Source organism: Gorilla gorilla, chromosome 9, assembly GCF_029281585.2.
Source record: "Gorilla gorilla gorilla isolate KB3781 chromosome 9, NHGRI_mGorGor1-v2.1_pri, whole genome shotgun sequence".
NCBI lineage: Eukaryota > Metazoa > Chordata > Mammalia > Primates > Hominidae > Gorilla > Gorilla gorilla.
Genome location: NC_073233.2, coordinates 129,539,296 through 129,560,828, shown reverse-complemented (window position 1 = coordinate 129,560,828; position 21,533 = coordinate 129,539,296). Strand labels below are relative to the sequence as shown.

The 21,533-nt window shown below is 43.6% G+C and overlaps 1 protein-coding gene across 6 annotated transcripts in view; it reads right to left on the bottom strand.

Annotated features, from left to right (window-relative positions):
• SORL1 (sortilin related receptor 1) overlaps positions 1-21,533 on the bottom strand; it is a 181,978-nt gene that overhangs the window by 9,493 nt on the left and 150,952 nt on the right. For 5 of the 6 annotated variants that reach the window (XM_055355797.2, XM_055355795.2, XM_055355796.2 and 2 more), the window contains 13 exons: positions 19,889-20,020; positions 18,971-19,097; positions 18,642-18,811; positions 17,254-17,366; positions 16,920-17,024; positions 16,037-16,109; positions 13,055-13,137; positions 11,359-11,455; positions 9,138-9,322; positions 5,300-5,419; positions 4,276-4,440; positions 2,965-3,139; positions 1,938-2,044 (listed from right to left, as the gene is read on the bottom strand). In XM_055355797.2, coding sequence (XP_055211772.2) covers positions 1,938-2,044; positions 2,965-3,139; positions 4,276-4,440; positions 5,300-5,419; positions 9,138-9,322; positions 11,359-11,455; positions 13,055-13,137; positions 16,037-16,109; positions 16,920-17,024; positions 17,254-17,366; positions 18,642-18,811; positions 18,971-19,097; positions 19,889-20,020 — 1,652 coding nt within the window. Of the gene's footprint in view, positions 1-1,937; positions 2,045-2,964; positions 3,140-4,275; positions 4,441-5,299; positions 5,420-9,137; positions 9,323-11,358; positions 11,456-11,902; positions 11,946-13,054; positions 13,138-16,036; positions 16,110-16,919; positions 17,025-17,253; positions 17,367-18,641; positions 18,812-18,970; positions 19,098-19,888; positions 20,021-21,533 lie in introns of those variants that run through there. The other variant, XR_008669734.2, reaches the window with a different exon arrangement.

Genomic DNA, 21,533 nt, shown 5'->3' with positions numbered 1-21,533 from the left:
GCTGTGTCCCCACCCAAATCTCATCTTGAATTCTAGCTCCTATAATTCTCCTGTGTTGTGGGAGGGACCCGGTGAGAGATCACTGGATCATGGGTGCGGCCTCCCCTATACTGTTCTCATGGTAGTGAATAGTCTCACAAGATCTGATGATTTTATAAGAAGTTTCCCCTTTCACTTGGCTCTCATTCTCTCTTTGTCTGCCGCCATGTAAGATGTGGCTTTGCTCCTCTTTGCCTTCCACCATGATGGAGAGGCCTCCGCGGCCATGTGGAACTGTGAGTCAATTAAACCTCTTTCCTTTATAAATTACCCAGGCTTGGGTATGTCTTTATTAGCACTGTGGAAACGGACTAATACAATTCTTTGAACTCCTTGTCAGGGGAAGGGAAGAAGGACATGCTATGCCTATGCCAGACCCTCCACTAGGAACGAAATACTAACCTAGAATCTTAACCTAAGAGCCGGGCTCCAGCCACCCAGGAAGGATCCCCTAATGGCGACTGGCGGCCCAACTGGGATTCCCAATACCCGCCTGGAATCTCATCCCCGCATTCTTTCCTATAAGCCAGCAGTTATTACCTTCCACCTAATAGATATCTGGTGTCGATCATTTGTAAAATACATAAAGGTTATAAAGAAAATAATTGAGATTACACAACATCAACCACCCATATGTTATTTAACCCATCCTCTTCTGTTCGGCATCTCGGCTGTTTCCTCTTTCTTGCTGTCATAAATACTACACATAAATTCTTCATGCACGTTGTTGCTTTAGAGTAAAATCCTACAACTGCTGGATCAATGGGTGTGAACACTTTCAACGTTTTTGATAGGTATTACCCAAGAGCCTTACTTGAGTTTGAACCAATTCATATTCCCAGAACGTTTACTTCCCCAACTACTATTCATACCAGTTATACTCTTCCCTGCAAATCTTTACCAATTTAACATGAGAGGGCTACCTCTTTGTTATTTAGATTACTGGTGAGGTTGAACTTTTCTCCTTTTGCTTACTGCTGCTGGAATTTTCCGCTTTGTTACATGTACCTTCTTCAAAATTAGAATATTTCCATTTTGAACTTACTTGAAAGCTTTCCTTATATTTAAGGATATTAGCCATTTAGATGTCATAGTTACAAGAGTTATGAGAATTCTCACCGAGTGTGTGGTGAGAATTTTCCAATTTTAATTTCACTTTGCTTTGGCATTGCACGGTGACTATTTAGAACCCATGGCTCTTTGCCTATGCTGCATCTCCAGGTAGCCATAGTTGATTCATCACATTCCTATTTAGCAAAGGCTTTGCTGTCACTGGGGCCAACCCAGCTTTACTCAAGAATCTGTCCACCCTTGGGTGGTAAATCTACTCCCAGGTCTCACTCCTCTTCCCCTGTCTTTTGCTGTGAACACCATATTGGCCTACCAATAGCAAAACCAAACAAAACCAAGGTGTTCTTCATAAGTCAGCACAGTATCTTCAAGTGCCTCCTGCTCCCTGTAATTTATCTGGGAAGAGAGTGCTGAGATGCCAGGCTGAGAGTGCAGCTCAACTCCTGGTACTGAAGCCACAGTCCCACCCTCAGCGAGTGTGGAATAGGCAGGGCTCCTGGTTTAACACCCTGAGCCCCAGCCCAGCTGCAGCGTCTGCGGGAAGCACAGCATGGCCTCCAGCCCATTTGTCTTTCTTCAGGGGAAGACAAGTCAGGATTGAAAAGTGCTTAGTGCAGAGATTCTCATCTTTAACGGGCAGTATAAACATTTCGCTAATTAGCAATCCCACTGAAAATGGTCCTTTAATTCTCAAGTTCATGTCCATGTCCTATTCTTTTTCTTTTTTTTTTTACACTATCTATGCCAGCATGCTGTTAACAAGCTTATCTCTGAAACAGCATTTCAATTAAATTTCCAAAGTCATTGAGAATGAGGGAGGAACTTACCCTGCTTTCATTAAAATGCTTTTCCTTTAAAGCCAGGCTTTTCCAAAACAGAAGAACATGGTCATTTTCTGTTATGATTTTTAAGGCATCAGGTGCTGATAATGAAACTGAAAATTAAAGATGAGATGGGATGCGGTTAGTGGATATACATTTGAAACTCCATTTTCTTGCCTGTCAAAGATTAAATAATGCTAGCCTTGGAGGGCTGGGTTACAGAAAAAATAAAACACATAGATTGCTGAGTACAGAATCTAGCACATGGTAGATATTCTTTAATTGGCATCTCTTTTATTGTTGTTATAACATCTTTAGCCAAGAAATTTGGACAGTACTTAATAGCCCTTGTAACCAAGTGTGTACAAAAACAAATGGGGTGGGGTAGAAGGGTGGTGAGGAAGGAATGGGATGGGATAAGGAGTTCCATCTGAAGACAGGACACTGGAGTGACAATGGCACATGGCCCAGGCCCACTGCACACCACCAGCATAAATGGGGCTGGGCCTCCATTACCCAATATCAAAACTCCCAATAATACCTGCTGCTGTCTGAGCAACAGAGCTTACTACCAGCTCTCTGAACTTGAGCCTGACTGCCCTTTGATCTACTGCCCAGCTGTGGGTCTCCCTCCATTTCAACATGTCAGATTGCCACAATGGACCACTGAGAACCTGTCATCCAGATTCTCAGATACAGCACTTGGTCTTAGTGGTAACTATTCAGTTTTATTTCCTCTCTTGGGCATCCCTCCTCTTTTCCTTTAGTAATATCAAAACCAGCGAGGGGAGTTAAAAAGACTTAGAAAATATAGAAAACGATAGCCACTCCCCAGCCCACTGTGCCCTGGCCACCACGCCATGGCCCAGACCCTGGAGCCTCTGCACTACTCTGCCCCTGTAGGGATACTGAAGGGCAGCGTGTGCACTCCCTGTGAAACAAACGCCTAATGAAAAGTCTGTCTCTGGAGGTCTAGCGGCACAGCACTGAGGGCAGGCTGTGTGAGAAGACCTCTAACCTCTCTCCTGCTTACCTGTGGTAATTTTTATGCTGGAATCTTTGCTCATGTTCCCCAGTTGGACAATGATGTGGTATTTCCCGCCAGGCTCCAACTTGTTAAGGGTGTATTCCACAGTGCTGTTACGGGATTTTACTTTGTAGCTCCTGTCAGTCTTTCTTATGAGATCTTTGACTGCAATTGCATACAACTAGGACCAAAAAAGAACATGTGAATGATAATCAGAAAGTTGACATTTTTCACTCTTTGTAGTTCAATGGTGGACAATGTAGTATATTAATAGCTGGGACCCACAGCAACAAGAGTTTGAGTCCCGAAATCTGACTCCATTCTTTGGAAGGCCTTTGGAGTGACCAGATCCAATCTATTCACTCATAGAATTGCACATAGAGTTATCAACTAAAATTTTTTTAACCCTCTAGGGAGGGCCACATTCATCGTGACATCAGCAGGTAGGTTGGAACAAGCAAGCACATCCAAACTCAGTACTCAACTTCCACATCTCCACCACTGCAATAGTTCATGGATGTTGTTGGTGCAGAGAGAATGAACCAAAGTGTTCAATCCCGGCTCTAAAGGGCAAGGCTCTACTTACTTTCTCCCAGGCTGCTTCTGGGTATAGGGGGGCAAGGGGAAAATAACAGGGCATATAGTAAGCACAGGAAATTCAGTCGTGACAAGGAGGTGGAGAGTTGAGAGGAGTATTAGCAACCAAGCATTTTAAACCAACCACCGCTGGATGAAGGGGAGTGGAGAGAGGAGAGAGGGAGGAGCAACCCAGAGCAAGGAAAAAATGGCAGTTTTTTTGTTTTGTTTAGGATCAATGCTCCTTTTAAAGAGGGGTCAGAAACTTTTTGTAAGGGTCCACACACAGTAATACTGTAGGCGTTGAGGGCCAGATAGTCTCCACCACAACAACTCTGCTGATCATTGCATGAAAGTGGTCAGATATAATATATAAACAAATAGGCGTGACTTGGTTCCAATAAAGCTTTATTTTAAAAACATAGGCAATGGGCTGTGTTTGGCCTGCAGGCCTTTGTTTGCTAATCCCTGTGTGAGAGGGTCAGGGAAGGAAATATGAGCAGCGGAGGAGAAAGAGGGACAAACCGAAATGGCAGCTAGGAATAATGGAGAAGTGCCAACTAAGAAGAGGTCCCTATACGGACCCCATCTTTGGTCAGACAGAAATGGGAGAGAGACCTCCTGCTGAGCGCCAGAAACCAGGCCTGTGTTTCTTGCCCCATTAGAGGGCCCCCTTCCATCCCACCCCACCCTAACCAGGCCAGGAATAAACAAAGAGGCCTGGAAGCCCAACCCACTCACCAAGTCCTGGTCAGGAGAGTCATACGGTGATTCCCACTTGATGACCACGGAGGTTTTGCCCGTATGAACCACATGCAGGTGACGGGGTGGAAGCCTGCTGTCCGGGATCATCTTCACTACAACGTAGTCAGAGGACGGCCCCTGGTAGGGTACCACTACACGGACCTGAAGCCCAAGCACACACATAGGAAAAAAAATACATCATGGCCTTATGCAATCTTTATTAAAGTATTTTTTCAACAAAATAATGACAACAATTAAAATTCAGTTAGTACAAAAAACCATAAAATATAAAATAATTTCCCACCTACCCCAAATCATTTTCCAAGAGGTACCACTGGTAAGAGTTTTTGTGCTTCCTTCCAGAAATCCCCTATGCATATATAAAGAAGGATATGTATGTACGTGTATCCTTACACATATATGCATGTGTATATGAAGCCTATCTTCCTCAAATATTTTTTATACAACTGAGAAAATGGCACACATATTATGCTCTTGGCTTCTTTTATATAATAATATAGCTTAGAGATTTTTCCATATCAGTACATTTAGAGTTGTCATACTTCTTATGAACGGCTGGCCTGCATTCCACTGCATGAATAAACCATGATATGTTTAACCAGTTCTCTCTTCATAGACATTTAAGTTGCTTCACATCTTTTGCTATCATAAGAATAATAACGTACCATGTATCTTTCTCCATATATCTTGGCACACACATAAAAGTATGTAGGCTAAATTCCTAGAAGTGGAACCTGATAAAAATTTTTGATTTATCTATACTTGTGATCATCTGCCAAGTTATCAGTCCTCCATAACAGAGCTGCAGTTGGTCAAAGTGGCCATTCATTCTGTATTTCAAGCAAGAACCTGATGATGCTTACGAAGAAGAGGAAGTTGCCTCTCGTCACACACATCGATCCTGGAGTCCAGGTATGTGAGCTCCCCAGGTCCTGGGTTGAGACCAGAGCCCAGGACTTAAGACATCCCTTAAAAAACTGAAATGGTACGGGAAACTTACCAGAAACAAATACTGCTCATCCTTACTGACAATGACCGTCTTGTTGTGGAGTGAAGTAGTCAAGCTCTTTGGGTTGCGATAGAGGTCAAGAAAGGACGTGGCATAGAAAATACCATAAACCTGGTAAAAGCAGAGAATGGAAGAGGACATCAGCTCATGGGCCGATGATCTCATTTCCTTGAAATCCCCAATTTAAGACCCTGGAACTGCTTCAAAAGAGCTCACAGAGAAGTCTTCATTCAACATTTATTGCATTTACGGCATTTACAGAGAAGGCACTTGGGCCAGGCACTGTATGTAGAGCTACAAAAATAAATATGATGTGGTCTCTGTCTTCAAAGCGCTCTTCTGGAGGAGAGGCGGGCAGAGAAGAAAAACATACATAATTATAAATAACAAGTGGCAAACATAGAGTGTTAGATGCTACACCAGAAACCCACATGATGAGCCAGGGAACGGGGGGGTTATTAAAGAGGGGGTGTCATTCTACCATTGGCAGCACAGACGTGGGCTCCAAGGGGATGTGCTGAGTGGGAAGGAAAGCCATGGGAGCTTGCACAGCGGATGCGAACACCCCAGGAAGTATGTGGAGGGAGGGAAGGAGAGCAGACACGGCTGGCTGTCCAGCAGGTACCCATCCTCCCTTTCTTCCTCAGAACTCTGGTTCTGATTGAGAATTGCTGCCTGGAAAAAGTCTAAACTGCGAACCTCCCTAAGCTAGAAGAGGCTAGACAAAGAGCTTCCAGCCATTGAGACGCAGAAGTGTCACAGGAAAAGCTTTAGGAGGGCTCATTACAACAGAAGGAGGAGCCCTTCTTCCTGCCCTCTGGTCGCCTGGAATACAGATCATGACTGCAGGCCCAGGAGGCCTCTTGTACCATGAGGTGAGCTTGAAGACACATGCCACAGGCTGGAGATGACAGGGCTCGGGTGCCCAATCAAATCGTGCTGCCACGACAGAAGCCCTGCACTGCTCAACTCTAAAATTCTTTTAATTACAAGAGGAAATAAACTGTTCGAAGCCACTGTTACTGTCACTTCCTCTGCTCTATGCATCCCTGCTTAGTCCTAACTGGTAAACGTTGGAAACTGAGGGAGTTTCAAGCAGGGAAGTGGGAATGGGATGAAGTTTACAGCAGAAAGTGGAAGCCGAGGGAGTTTATAACTGGAGGGTGGGAGCTGAGGAAGCTTTCTTTGTAAGGCACAATCAAAGAGCATTTTCTCCAAGAGTTATGTGCACATGTAAGACAGGGGCTTGACGAGGACTGTAGGAGCTGCAGGATCCATGGGATGAGCAGGAACTGAGCGGGGACCCACAAAGGGATTTCCAAGTCCCAGGCAACAGGGTGACTTTCTCCAGCACTGCTTAGCAGCTGTGAGGACTAAGCTCTGATTTTTTAAATCTTGCCCAAATCCCTATCTAAGGGGTCTGGGGAGTCATGTCCTACAAACCATAAATTCTCATCAGATGGGTTTTATTTAATCCTATATATCGTGGCTTACTTTCCAAGTTGACTCTGGCATAACATTATGAGACAAGGAAGAAAATCAAAATATTTTACCCCAAAACATATTTCTTTGTCATATCTTGAAATGGCCCTGAAAAGCTGTCCTTTGTGGGGGAAACTTCGCATCTGTAAAGAATCTCTATTAACATAACTAGATCTTTTTCTTCCAGGCCCTCCCAATCCTGAAGACATTAGCTAAAAGTCTTGCACCTTTTAAAGATCTGGATAGGAAACATTTGTCATCTATTTCCCCTAAGGGCAGCCACTAAAAGACGTCAAAAGAACCTTGGTCTCCACAATCTTTTATCTTAACCTGAACATCTCCTTTCTGTCAATCTCAGGTCTTTAGACAAACTCAACCAACTGACAACCGGAAAATGTTTAAATTTCCCCATAGCCTGGAAACCCCCACTTCCCCATGCCCACTTTGAATTGTCCTGCCTTTCTGGACCAAACCAGTGTATTTCCTAAATGTATCTGATGGATGTCTCATGCCTCCCTAATATGTATAAAACCAAGCTGCATCCCGGCCACCTTGAGCACATGTTCTCAGGACCTCCTGAGGGCTGTGTCACGGGCCATGGTCACTCCTATTTGGCTCAGAATAAATCTTTTCATATATTTTACAGAGTTTGACTCTTTTTGTTGACAGATGAGAAAGGACAGACAGACGGGAGAGCACAGACAGAGAAACAGGAAGGGAAGCCCCGAAGGGGGTGATCGCCTGGGAGGATGTAGGAAAGAGAAGCGCTGAGGGACTCAAAGGGGTCCCAAAGCAAATGCAAGTGGAGCTGCAAAGCATGAGATGGGAGTAGGCCAAGTGGGGGCTTAGAGTACAGAGGTAGGATGACATCACCGAGGACAAGGCTGGTGACCACCCGGGATGGGGTGTCTCTGGAGAGGAAAGGGGTCCACAGAGCCACGGGAGCCAAGGGATGAGAGGTTCCCCACATGCACAGTGACAATGGCACTTCTCACAGTAGACAGGAAAATCATGAGAGCTGCCAGGGTCCTCAATGAACTAAAGAGGGGCAGAAGCAGAGAGCTTCCTACAGATGATCTCATTTGCGCTCTCACCTCTGAAAGCCACCTTTAGTGTGACCAGTGCATGAGCTGAGATGAGGTGCAGGAAGCCTCCTCCAACTTCATGCACAATTAGAGACCCTAAGTCAAGTCAGGCTTCGGTGTTCTGTGCAATTGCCCTACTCTGGAGAGATAGTTGGGGGTGATGGGGCGGTCATGTGCTGCCAGGTATATAAATGGAAAGAAAGGGTTCTTTACGAGTAGACTCAACTTCCAGGTAAAAGAGAGCTCCGGGGATAGGTCAGGGCTTCTCTTCACTGTCCCTGCCTCAGCATCAGGTGCTGGGACACACAAAAGAGCAGAGGCTGTTAAATTAGCCAGACCTGAGCTGAAACTCAGTCTACTGCTTGTGAGAGCTTTAACTCTGGCAAGTTACTTCGCCTCACTGAGCCTTAGTTTCCTCGCTGGCAAAATGGGAATATTTACCCACAGAACCAATGAAAGGAATAAGGGGGAACATGGGTTTATCGGATTTTATATTGTTCCTGGCACTTACTGGCTGCTCAGTAAATCTTACTTCTTCCTTCTTCTTCACTGATTTTACAGACAACTACTTGCAAACTTTGGTTATTTCCCTATGAATCAGCCCTGTGCCAAATGCACACTTAAGATATCCTCAGAAGACCAGACCTAGGCTAGTTCCTCTGCTCATCACTAAGGATTTACTAATTCCTTATTATAAATTTACTTCTGTATGCTTCTCCATTGAGAAAATCAAGAAAACAATCCTTCCCTTCAAGGAACTTACAAACTAGTTAGGAAGGTAAGAGTAACAGACAAAAATTATCAAATAGGGTAAAGCTGTATTTAATGAAATATCATGCTATATGGAACCAACTATAAATATATTAGGAGATCATAGGGAGAGAGATCAACTATAGAAGGGAGGATTTTCTTGCATAGCAAGAGGAGGGAAGGACACCAAGGAGGAGAAAGGGCATAAGCCAAGTACAGAGGCAAGAGGGGGACAAATGTGCCAACAGCCTTGGGACGGTTGATCTAAAAGCAAAGGGGACACACTGGGGAGGAGTGGAAAGTAAAACAGTAGACTCAAAAAGGAGCACAGATCTGATCATAGTGAATCATAACGCACGTATGAAAACAAAGGAAAAAGAAAGGCCTATATCCAAGAGCAGCAGGGGCACTGGAACATTTGCAAAAGAGAGAAAAGACCTGCAGTTGTGTGGTGGCGTAGCATCAGGGGACAGTCCACAATCACTTTGTGATGGTCATTCTGGCTGACTCACCACATTCCGGGGGCCGGTCCAGGTACATTCCACTGCAGTCTGGTTGATGGCTTTGGCCTTGAGGCTAGGTGCAGATGGGCGAACCCCTCTGGTCATAACATGCTCAAATGCCAGAGGGCTATCCCCCAAGTCAGTCTTGGCCCAGGCAGAAATCTCATAGGATGTATGAGCTGTCAGATTGCCAACTGTGAAAACAGGAAAAGGAGATTCCAGGAGGAAGTTGGGGGTGTGAGTCAAGAACGTGTCTTGGTACATGCACTTTTTTTAAAAAAAATAGTAATCTCTTGATTTAAATGAGTCCCATGTGCTGTAGGACTGTCATTAGATGACAAATTCATTCAACATTTATGTACTGATGATGACGGTACGTAACACACTGCACAGGCACTGGGTAATTTCTTTAAAGCTGTCCATCCGCGGATAGGAGTTGGTACAACGCTCCTGGAAGCCATTTGGCCTTGTATAACAAGAACCTTGGAAATCATACCCTTCGATCCAGTTATCCCATGAAGTCAGAGAAAGACTCAAAAGTGTGTTTAACAAGGATCTCCATCACAGTGTTACAGCAGGAAAAAACTGAATGTAATTTGATTGTCTAGTAACAGGATAATAATTAAATAATGTGCATTCCATCAACTACTGTGCAGGCACTAAAGGTTGTTTCAAAAATATTTGATGACACTGGAAAATTCTCACAATTTTATGTGAAGTGAAAAGGGCAGGATACAATACTATATATGGCATTATTCTGATTTTAGAAAAAAGATATAAAGAGATCAATCCATGGAAAAATATATTAGAAGATACCTGAAATGTAAAAGTGAAATTACAGGCAATTTTAATTTTCATTACACTCTTTTTGTTCTCTCAATTTTCTGAAACAAATATGTATCCCCTTTCTAATCAGAGGAAATGCTATTAAAACTAAAAAAAGAAAAGTGAGAAGGGGGAGGCTACGCTAACAGGATAGCCTTTGGAATCAGAAGGACTGGGGTTTAAGGCCTGACTCTATACTTTGTGGTTGTATAACCTTGGGTAAAGTATTTAAACTCTCTATTTCCTTGTTTGTAAGATGCAGAAAAAAATAACAGCACTTACAGCAGCTGCTGGCTGGCAGGGAGAAAAAAAGAAAATGCTTAGAAAGTGCTTGGCATAATGCCTAGCATCGCACTAGCCCTAATAGATTTCAAACAACAGCTAGTTAAGGCTTCTGCTCCTGACTCTGCCAGTTTCTACTGGGGCAACACTAAGGCCATGAGATCATAGGCTGTGGAGTTAGAAAGATGTGGGTTCCAATCCCGGCTCTGCCACCATCTGAGCGTATGACTTATTCTTTCAACTTCAGTTTTGCCTCTGTAAAGCAGGCATATCTCACAGAATTATACTTGGGGTTATGTAAATAATATGCGTAGAATGCCTATGTAAATGCCTGTACATGGTAGGTGCTCAATGTGCAAAAGTCAAAATAACAACCTCCTCGGGCACCTTGTAGACTTTCAATTAAAAAAAAAAGTAACAATAGAACATTTGTAGTCTCTACTTTATAAGGCTATGACAAGGACTAAATAAAAACATGACTGAAAGTGCTTCACAGCCTAGAAGGAGGAGACAGGAAGAAGCTCCCAAGTCATTCTCAACAGTTACAGGCAGGTTTCGCCACTTAGAAATAAATTAAAATCCATCCTTTAGCACGTGTTCAGATAGAGGAATTTTAGCTGAGACTTGCTGCTGGTACATACGTAACAGGGACTGGACCACTCCTCCCTTAGTTTGTTGTCCATTCCTCCAGTCAACATGTATTTACTGAACACCAGTTATGCATAAGGCCTTCTGCTGTCTCTCATTAGCAACAGGAGAGTGAACCAGACTAGAAAGGACAGATAGGTAACTGTCTACATCTAAGAACTCTTTCTTTTGGAAATCAAAACTCATCTGCAGAGAATTAGTCTTGCCTCTGTCCAATTTTCCTCCTTATGGCCCCCAACTTCCACTAAGGGTCATGAGGTTGGAGGAGGGCTCGAGGGGCCACTGAGTGAATCCCTCTGCCTAGGATCAGCAGCACACTTATAGGATCCTCAATGCACAAGAACCCGTCAACACAGAACAGCTTCTAGAGAATACCTCCCCTTCCCTGGCACCCCCAGTCAAGCTCTACAGCGGGAAAGCATTGGTCCAGCCTTACCCCTTCCTGCTCACACACTGACCAGCACCAAAGTGTTACCTTTGTGTGACAATATGCTTCCTCGGAAGTTCAAAGTTCTCCTCTCTTGCTTGTGGGTGTCAAATGCCCAGAAAAGGTTCACCACATAGCCATTCACCTGCCGAGAACCAAGAAGCATGTTAGATGAACAGCTAGTCATGGGGCACACTAAATACAAAAGGCGGGATTAAAAATACACCTCTTTTCTGTTCTTTCCTTGGGTATCTCATTCTTACAGTGAACAGGTTGTTTTTAAAAATTTTTAAACAGGTTCTATTTGTGCTACCATTAGCTAATATTTAGTTGTACTCCACCTATTTCTAAAAACAAACATGAGACCATATTTAATTTATAGATTCAATGAAACAAAAAAGTGAATGAAGAATAAAAGGACGAGAACCAATTAATAAAGGTAGAAAGAGGAAACACTGGAAAGATAATTAGGCTATGGAAATTAAGGATAAATCCTTGCAGTCAAGGCCAAGAAGACAATCCATACAAAACAGGCTGGTTAGATCTCGTTGTCTAACTACAGAAAATACATCCACCCATCAGGAAAGACTACCTTTTCCAAGTCCTGAGCTCATAAAAGGATTTGATCTGAAGATCTTTAAATATGGGACAACAAACAAAAATATTTTCAAGATCAAAGACTACAAGACAAGAAGCACATAAGCCCATTTCTTTTTTCTTTCTTTTCTTTTTTTCTTTTTTTTGAGACAGAGTCTCACTCTGTTGCCCAGGCTGGACTTCAGTGGCATGATCCTGACTCACTGCAGCCTCTGCCTCCCAGGTTCAAGCGATTCTCCTGCCCCAGCCTCCAAGTAGCTGGGATTACAGGCATGCGCCACCACACCTGGCTAATTTTTGTATTTTTAATAGAGATGGGGTTTCACCATGTTGGCCAGGCTGGTCTCGAACTCCCAACCTCAGGTGATCCACCCATCTCAGCCTCCCAAAGTGCTGGGATTACAGGCGTGAGCCACCATGCCCGGCCAAGGCCATTTCTTATATCAACCCATTCTGAAGCCAAGGTCATGACACTAAATGGCAGTTAAGTAAATGGCAGAAAGACTCTGAAGACTACTTGTCCCAACTTGTCCCAACACAAATTCATCGATGGAGAGGCTGTGAGGCAGGACAGATAAGAAGGAACACTATGGAAAGCGGATCTCAGCTTGAGGAACCACATGGGCACAGATAACAATGATGAAGTCGGCTATGCAGAGGGCCAGTAGAGGGGATGGCGGTGCTGGAAGAGGAAGATCTTAGGTGGATGGAAAGTGAATATGTTTCCAAGGTATCCAACTCTCCCACAAGAAGGTTGTTCTTCCACTGTGAGCGCCTCAGCATTAGCGCTTAGCACCAGGAAATCCAATAAAGCTGAAAATTACAGGGCATACATATTCTGTTAACACCAACTCTTTATTTGCACTGTAGCTGTGAACCATTTAATTATATGGTTAAGGAAAAAAAGGCACCAGGCTGAGGCAGAATAATTACATGTGAAGACTCAAGTTGTTCTTCATGGGGGAAGGAACCACCCTAGTTCTGGTATTTTAGCTTCACTAGATCTAGCAGTTCGTTTTTTTTATTTTTATTTATTTATTTTATTTATTTATTTATTTATTTTTCCCAGTCTTACTGTGCTATGTCCTTTCAGTTCCCATACAAAATAAAGCCCCATCCAGCTGCTGGCTTGAAATTCCCACATTACCTTGATATCACTCTCCATGGTCAGGGTGAAGCTTAGATAATTTTCACCATAGCTGTCAATGTGGATATCTGGTGGTGGGATCACTGAAAACAAAAAGGAATTCAAAAACAGAAGCCACGTGATGAAAAGTGAGGAAGGCAGGACTTAATAGTTTTCAACTCAACGGACAAAGCCATCTTTCAGTCGGGGAAGAAAGGGTATTTCTTTGGCAGTGTTCCTCATCGATCTTTTTTTACCACTGTTTTCCTGAAGCTAAGGTTGGTCCACAGTTGCTTGGTGAACACAAAACTATCTTGGCTCAGTCGGCTATCCTGGCAATTAGGTCAGGCAGAAAAGTTCCATTTTGTAAAGGTCCCAAAACAGCCCAGCTTCAGCCTGGTTCTTAAAGGAACAGGGATCATTCACTGCGAGTGGCATCTTGATTGGCACTAACAAAGTCCCACCAATCTCAAGTCCTTTCGGAAGGCTGACAATGGAGTAAATCATAAATGGTAAACGTGCGTGTGACAAAATGGAAAGAATGTGGCCTCTGGAAGCTGGCAAACTTGAGTTCGAATTCCTATTCTGGCAGCTGTGTAACCTAGGCAAGTTACTGATCTTCCTGGAGCCTAGATAGAGATGTTATCTGCATTTCACAGAGCTGGGAAGGTTAACTAAAATAATGTATGTGTGATGCCTAGCACTCAACTGATACTCTCTTTCTCTTCCTTTCCAATATAGCCTCACATATGGCCAACTAAACAACTAGAAACCACTGGTGCTCTCAAAAAGACTGGAGCTCAAGCTGAGAGTCGAGGGGGCAAGGAGAAGTGGCCAAGGAAAAGACCCCTCTCAGTTCAACCAATGAGCGCCATGCTTGTCATCTGGAAAGTCTTCCCACCAGAAGGCTGACAGTGCTTGGCCCAGCATGATCTAAAAGAGCTCAATGGATCAATATTATCAGAAAATATTAAACAACAACTTGCATATTAGACTCTCCACACATATGCCCCTTCTATAGACTGGGCAAGAGAGACTCAAAGGAGCAGATAAGATTTGGTGGCAAAAGAGATGTGTCAAAGTCTGAAGAGGTCTGTCCAGATAATCAATCATGTAATAAAACTAGGCTTCAGGAAAATGCAATAACCGGAAGAAGAAAGGATATTGGAAGCTTCAGGCGGCCAACACAGAGCAAAACAGTGCGAGTGCTGCATATGGTAAAGCTGACTTGAATTATAATCATGGCAACCAGGGACAAGTCACAATCCACTCCAAACCCGTTTCCTCAGCTACACAATAAGGATAAGGATACTTATCTCATAGGATTCATAAGGATTAATAAGGGATCCATTCACGAGCAACAATAGCATGGTGCTTAGTGTATAAGAAGTGCTCAGGGAATGGTGGCTTTTCTCATTGTCATTACTAATCCACTACATTCACCAATTAACCTGGTGTGTCTGGCTGATGCCTCTGCTGTCTTTGTCCTTTATCTTAAAACGTTATTATGATACTATGTCACAGATATTTTACAACAAACACTTTTTGGATGTGGCACACAGCTGCCTTCTGTACAAATCCTAGCCCAAATATATGCATGCAGCTGAGATTCATCAAAATCACAGAAAAGAAGTTAAAGAGAAGCAACCATCCACTGAGATTTTCAAATGCAGTTGTGACTTGTGCCTTCGGAATTCAAGGTACATGTATTTGGTTGCTCTTCCAACATCCCTTCTTGGTATGTGTAGTCAGTGTTTTGAAACAGACTTTGTAGAGAGAAGAGATACAACAATAAAAACTCTAGGAGAGTGTGAATTCAGCAGGCTTTCTCTAATACCAGCAAGCATTCAGCTCCAAAGACCATCTGGTGGCAGTACATTTGGCCGCCTTGGGCCCTGATCTCAAAGGCTCCAGATTTTAGAGGGGACTAGATAGTGACTCTCCATGACCCAGAGCCTATTCCTCACAGGCTTAGGTTAAAGTACAATCTTCCAGTCCTATTGCATGCCACAGTGTCCATCTGGTTTTAATACCTGGAAGTCCAGAAATGCAAGTCCCCAGTATCAAGGCTAAGGTCAGGAAAACCACTCTGGAAAATGAGTTGTAGTCCATCTCCCAAAGTATGCCAGAACCCTTCATTTAACTGCTTCGATTCACTCAATCATCAATTATTTCCTTAGTCTCTACTAGATGCCCATGATAGAGTAGAGAAAAACAGACCAGATCTCTGCCCTCATGAGGCACTTGTGCAAGATGCTGAGCCCGCCACCCCCGGCAAGCAGGGCGGTCCAGTAGGCCGCATGTGTCTCAGCCCAGAGAGAAGCGTGGAGCACAGTGGTTAAGAGCACAGGCTTTGGAGTCAGGCAGATCAGGTTCCAGTGCCAGCTCTGTCACTTACTGATTGTGTGGCCTGGGACAAGTGACATAACCTCATTCCAGTTCCTTATCCTTTCTTGTAGTTGTTCTGACTGTTCAATTAGATGAGCTGATGTACGCAAAGCAGTGAACACTCTAGAGTGTCCTGCCCTTGGCAAGCTATCAGTTATTACTAATATCAGCTCTAGTACAAGATAAAAAACCACCTACACACAGTTTGCCAGTGCCACTGGGAGAATAACAAGAGTCAGCATGGTGCTTTCTTTAAAACCCTGCAAATGAACATGCACAAAATCATCTTCAGCTTTGGTGAGAAGGAAGGACTCCTTCTATTTTAGATATTGTGACTACTCACAAAGGGCTGCGCATGACGGCCTTTGGAAATCCCTTTGGATGTCTGCATTAGAAGAAATGCTCAATACTAGGAGGAAAAAGACACTCAGTCACCCCAAAAAGACTCTATCTAAAGCACTACAGAGACACCCAGAAATGTGCGTGTGTTGGGGAGAAGGAAGTTGTGTGATGTTTTTCTAAACTACGTTTCTCCATTTTCCGGTCATACTGAAAGTCATTTGAAAGGGTTTGTATAATATTTTCTCTAAATCTGCAAATGCTGGGATCATTTACCTTTTCCTTTTATGGTGGTAATGGATTTAGAATCGCTCCAGTTTCCTATTCCACGACTAGTCACCGCAGCCACCTTTTCAAATCAGAGGGTGAATTAATATGAAATAAAGGCAATACACCATACACCATACAGCAAGAATACTGAATGAGCTAAAGGGGTGAGATTTTGGCAGTGAGGCTGGAAAAATTTTATACAGAGTGATCCAGAATATTCAGAGGCCCCAGCATCTGAAATAAGAGGGCAAAAAAGCCAAGGGAAGGAGCTTGGGTAAAGGGCATTATGACAGTCCTAAGATCAGAAAATTTCTATTGATCGACAAATATCAAGGTTCTTCTAAAGGGCAGGTGTATGGGGGGATGTGTTCATAAATACACACATATACAAAAAGGGTACTGACAAAATTATCAGTGTGAGAGTCACGAATGTGTACACTTAATGGTCTCAGCAAACATGTTCACAAAATATATCTCTTTCTGCTAAAAATACTAAAAATATATTTCATAAGAACCTCATAAAATCAGTTTTGAAAGACTACTTATCATAGCTCTGCATCATCCTGCAGCTAAAGATAAGCAGAAAAGAGCTGAGTGCAAAAGTATAGGAGCTGGAAAGCTAGCAGAATATCAGAGTTAAAAGCAGGGAAAGCTGCATTCCCATAAACGCCCGGTTATCTACAGAAACTCTGATGTCAAGCTCTTTGTGGTGTCCATTTAAGAGACTGAAAGAAACTCTGAGCTCCCCCACCCCAGGGCAAGAAATTGGGTATTTTGCAGATTACTAATATGCATCTCACAAAGGTGAGTAGAGAGTTCTCACAAAACAGCAGCAATTTCGCTCAGTTCTAACACTGCATGGATGGCTGGAATGGATGACGACACTCACTCTGACGGTGTATAGAGTGTTGACCAATAAGTTCTTGATTTCTGTAAAGTTACTAGCAGCCCTCTGGGAGGCCCACATCTTGGAACCACTCCTGCTGTATTCTACCTAAAGGGAGAAGAAAAAAAAATGTGAGTAAAGGGAACCAAAGGTCCAGGGCATCCTAATATCTTGCAAGGAGTTGGGAGGAGAGAAAAGAAGGTGAGGAGCAAAATGTTCTGACGGATGGGTCATCACCTACAAAGCTAAACCAAATCAACCCCCTAGTCATACAGAATACCCAGAAATCTCCTAGCACCCCCAACACACATACAGCCAACTCATGGAAGGTACTTACAATGTACTCACGGATGAGGCCATGGGTGTGGATGGGAGGAGCCCAGTGGCCTACAATTACACCTTCTGCTTCCCTGGGGAGTGACAGCTGGAGATTTCGAGGGGCATCTGGCACTAGAAAAAGAGCCAACTCAAGGTTAAAACCCATCTGCATAGCAGCCAACCAGAGGAATTTTCCTGGGCTTAGAACAAGGACAAGAACGACTCCACAGCCGGCACTGAGACTATCCACTAGAAAGGCTGCTAGCTTGGTCTTCACATTGACAAGACACTTTTCCTCTTCTTCCAAAAAGCAAGGTGTGCCGTCCACACATCACATCATGGCTCAGTTGAGTGTGTGGTAAATTTGTGGCTCATAAGGGCTGCAGGATAGAATCACTTGGGCAGGCTGAGTCACCACTGACCCTGAGACTTCCATGCTGAGATCTTAATTGTCAATGACAGCACCTGCTGCCTCTGCTTCTTGTACAACAAAAACTGTACTGCGGGCATGACTACCAAAAAATAAGACTAATTTTGTAACATCACAGAATTTCTATATCCAAATGAATTTGATCATCTTCAAAGCAGGCTCCTTAATGAGTTTAGTGCTAGCATATTCAAGATACTTTAGGCAATGGAAAAATATGACATTCAAGCAGACAGTTGCTCATGTCAACTACTTTGAAGTAGGGAGGAGGCGAGGAACTCTCTTAGACACATAAATTTGGTAAATTTCTTAAAAACTTAGCCACAAAGCCAGGTGCAGTGGCTCACACCTGTAATCCCAACATTTTGGGAGGCTGAAGTAGGTGGATTGCTTGAGCTCAGTAGCTCAAGACCAGCCTAGGTAACATGGCAAAACCCTTTCTGTACAAAAATACAAAAAGTTAGCTGAGCATGGTGGCACACACCTATAGTCTCAGCTATGCAAGAGGCTGAGGCGGGAGGACCACCTGAGCCTGGGAAGACTGAGGTGGTGAGCAGTGATTGCGCCTCCACTGCACTCCAGTGTGGGTGCCAGAGTGAGACCTTGTCTCCAAAAAGAAAAAAAACTTGGCCACAAAATTGCTGATATGCCTCATATTTTAACGACGATGACCTCCTCCTAAGTACCAAGTACTAGGAAATATCTAGAGGAGGAACGTAGAGGTAGAAACTAGACAAAAAAATGCAAGAGGGCAATGGTGGAGAGAATCTTAAATTAACTTAAGGTACAAGAAAAGTCTCTGATGCAGTAAGAAGAACAGATGTTTGACAACTCTGGCAAGACTATAAAGCTTAGCCACCATACTTCTGTACATGTGAGGCACACGTATGTTCCCACATTCCTGAGAATACTCAGAAAGACCCTCACAAACCCCCACCTGAGGTCTTACCCATGCCATAAAAATTAACTGAAACACTTACATCCCTCCGGGGTCCTCAGGGTCACGAAGTCATTGGTGTTGTGTGCCTTGCTGAGACACTGAACCTGTACTTTAACCTGATACGTGGTATCTGGTTTCAAGACTTTTAATACAGTGTTTGTCTTATTGCTGTGGGTCTCCAGAGTCTTCCATATGCTCTCTCCAACCACCCTGGCCCCAAAAAAAATAAAGATATTGTCACACTGGAGCAGCATGGGGGGTTGAGATGTCTGACTCAGTTAATAGCATGGTGCATGCCACTAGAGAGTTTACAGAACATCCCTGGGCAATGAAGGCATTTTCATCTCCCATGACAAAGATGGGACCTACCTGTAGTAGACATTATATACACAAGAAGCAGAGGGCATTTTTTTGGGCCTCATCCAGGTCAAAGTCACATCCCCAGAGAAGTCAGCTGTCCACTGAAGATTCTGTACTTTGTACACAGTCAACTCATCTAGAGAGATAAAGGAGAAAAAGTCAAACAAAGTTACATCTTGGCTGGGCGTGGTGGCTCTCACCTGTAATCCTAGCACTTTGGGAGGCCGAGGCAGGCAAATTGCCTGAGCTCAGGAGTTTGAGACTGGCCTGGGCAATGTGGCTAAACCCCGTCTCTACTAAAAATACAAAAAAAAAAAAAAAGTTACATCTTACAAATCCTTAGATTTCAAAGGACTCCTGCTTTTAAACAGAACTACTATGATCTAGATTATCAGGAGGCCATAATCATTATCTGAAAAGAAATCTCAGAAAATGTAGTTGAAACCTCCCTATACAAGCCCTCCTAGGGTCTCCTACTTTTCCGGTCGTGATATTTTCCCTTGAATTTCATCTTCCTCCTGCCTATGACAATTTAAGCCTATTTCTCAATAAAGAATGCTACAAGTCCAAGGACCATGTCATAGGGTCCGTTACTAGACACTCCAGAGATAAGAACTGAGTTAATCCCACCAGCAGATTGAGACTGTGAGAGCCATGGTGTATGGGCATGAGGTGGGAAGTCCATAAAAAAAAAAAAATCCAAGACTAGCATTTCACTAACAGGGAGGAGACAGCTGCATGTTATATCAGAGTCTAGCCAAGGCTCACCTCACTTGGGGCTCCAAAACTAGGCACAAATCTGTTTTATCCTTAGATTGAGCAACAGTTCAAAAGGGTCCTAGCTCGAGGTCTACAAAGGAGGGGCCCTGGGGTAAGCGAGCCTCCCAGCCCAGCCCAGCCCAGCCCAGCCCATGGACCAGCACTCACCACTGCAGGCCTTTTCATCGCTCTCGTCCGAGCAGTCCAGGAAGCCATCGCAGCGCTCCGAGAGCACAATACAGGCCTCCCCATCCTCACACTGGAACTCCCTGCTCATGCAAGTCAAGGTGCTGTGTGTGGCTGAAACACAGAGAGGCTTCTTAAGTCCACGGGGAGGGGCCGTATGGTACTAAAGGCTGGGCCCAAGTTTATTCTCATTTAGGCAAAGTACTAATCGGCTTCTGCTTCAAAACACACCTCTGGAATGACCAGTGGTGGAATCTATACCAGCACTAAGGTGCCATCTCATCTAACATTAACAACTGGAATCTGCATTCAGGAAGAGTGAGCACTTTGGAGTCAAACAAACTAGAGTTTAAATCCTAGATCTGCATGAGCTTGAGCAAACAGCTTACCATCACCTGAGTTCAGTTGCCCTATAAAAAATGGAAGTAACAATTCTATCACTATCATGTCTGCAAGGATCTAATGAGATCACACACCTGGAACACTGCCTGGCTCCTGGCCGGCATCAACAAACTGTAGCTATTGCTCTATAGTACTATTAATTATTCTGCTACTATTATTAGTTTGCAATCTGGAAAGAGGAGCTGATTTCTGGTTTGAGTAACAGAAATAACAATGAGATGAATCCCAACAATATTAAGAGGCATGCGTACTTTATGTAGTATTTAAAGTTGTTTGGCTTTTCAAAGTACTTGAACAGAAAATGAAATAATGCAAATAATGAGCACTGGTAAGTTAAGGGTTATGCAACTGTATGTCTAGGCTATTGACCAAAATGTGATGTTCTCTCCAGTTCTGAAAGTAGATTAAAACTTCATGGGAGGCTCCAAAAAGAAAGCAATGACCATATAATTGCAAATGCTCCTGAAAAGAGAAAAGGTGAGAATGGCTGTAGACAGCAAATCTGCTGTGCAGGCTGTGTACCTGGGTGATACAAATCTGCTATGTAGCTGGTTAAGCCCAGGAACAGTAACTTGAGGCATTCCTTATACAGATTCACACCTGCCTGCCCAGTCCTGGACAAGGAAGGGCTACATCAGAAATCCAATCCCACCAGTGATGAGGGTCTAAAATCAATCTTGCTCCTCCAAGTCAAAGACGTCCACATCCTAATCCCTGGAACCTGTCATGTTACCTTATGTAACAAAGCAACTTTGCAGGTATGATTAGATTAAGGACCCAGAGGTAGGAGAGTTCAGCCTGGATTATCCAGGTGGGCTCTGTCTAATGACATAGGTCCTTAAAAGCAGAGACCCTTTTCTGGTTGTGGTGAGAGAAAGAGAGAATACAGAAGAAAGGTGAGAGACATGCAACATCACTGGCTTTGAAAATGGGGAAATTATAACAGACAAAAGGAGGCTGAACATGAGTGGCTCCATTCTGCTCCCCGCACCCTGCCCCCTGCCCATGGTGACATCTTGTAGGTTAACGGCCTCTGCTTATCTCTGCTTAACTATGGAAGGAATTTTGTTTATAGTTTAATTTTAAAGCAAGGATGATAATAGCCCCTTCCTGAAACTAAGCCCTGAGGAAATAAAGAGAGTGTACACACAAGTAACAAAGTTATGTTAAAGGTGATATGAGCATTGTGACCTGAGCAAGGAAGCTTCATACGCCCCACTTCAGA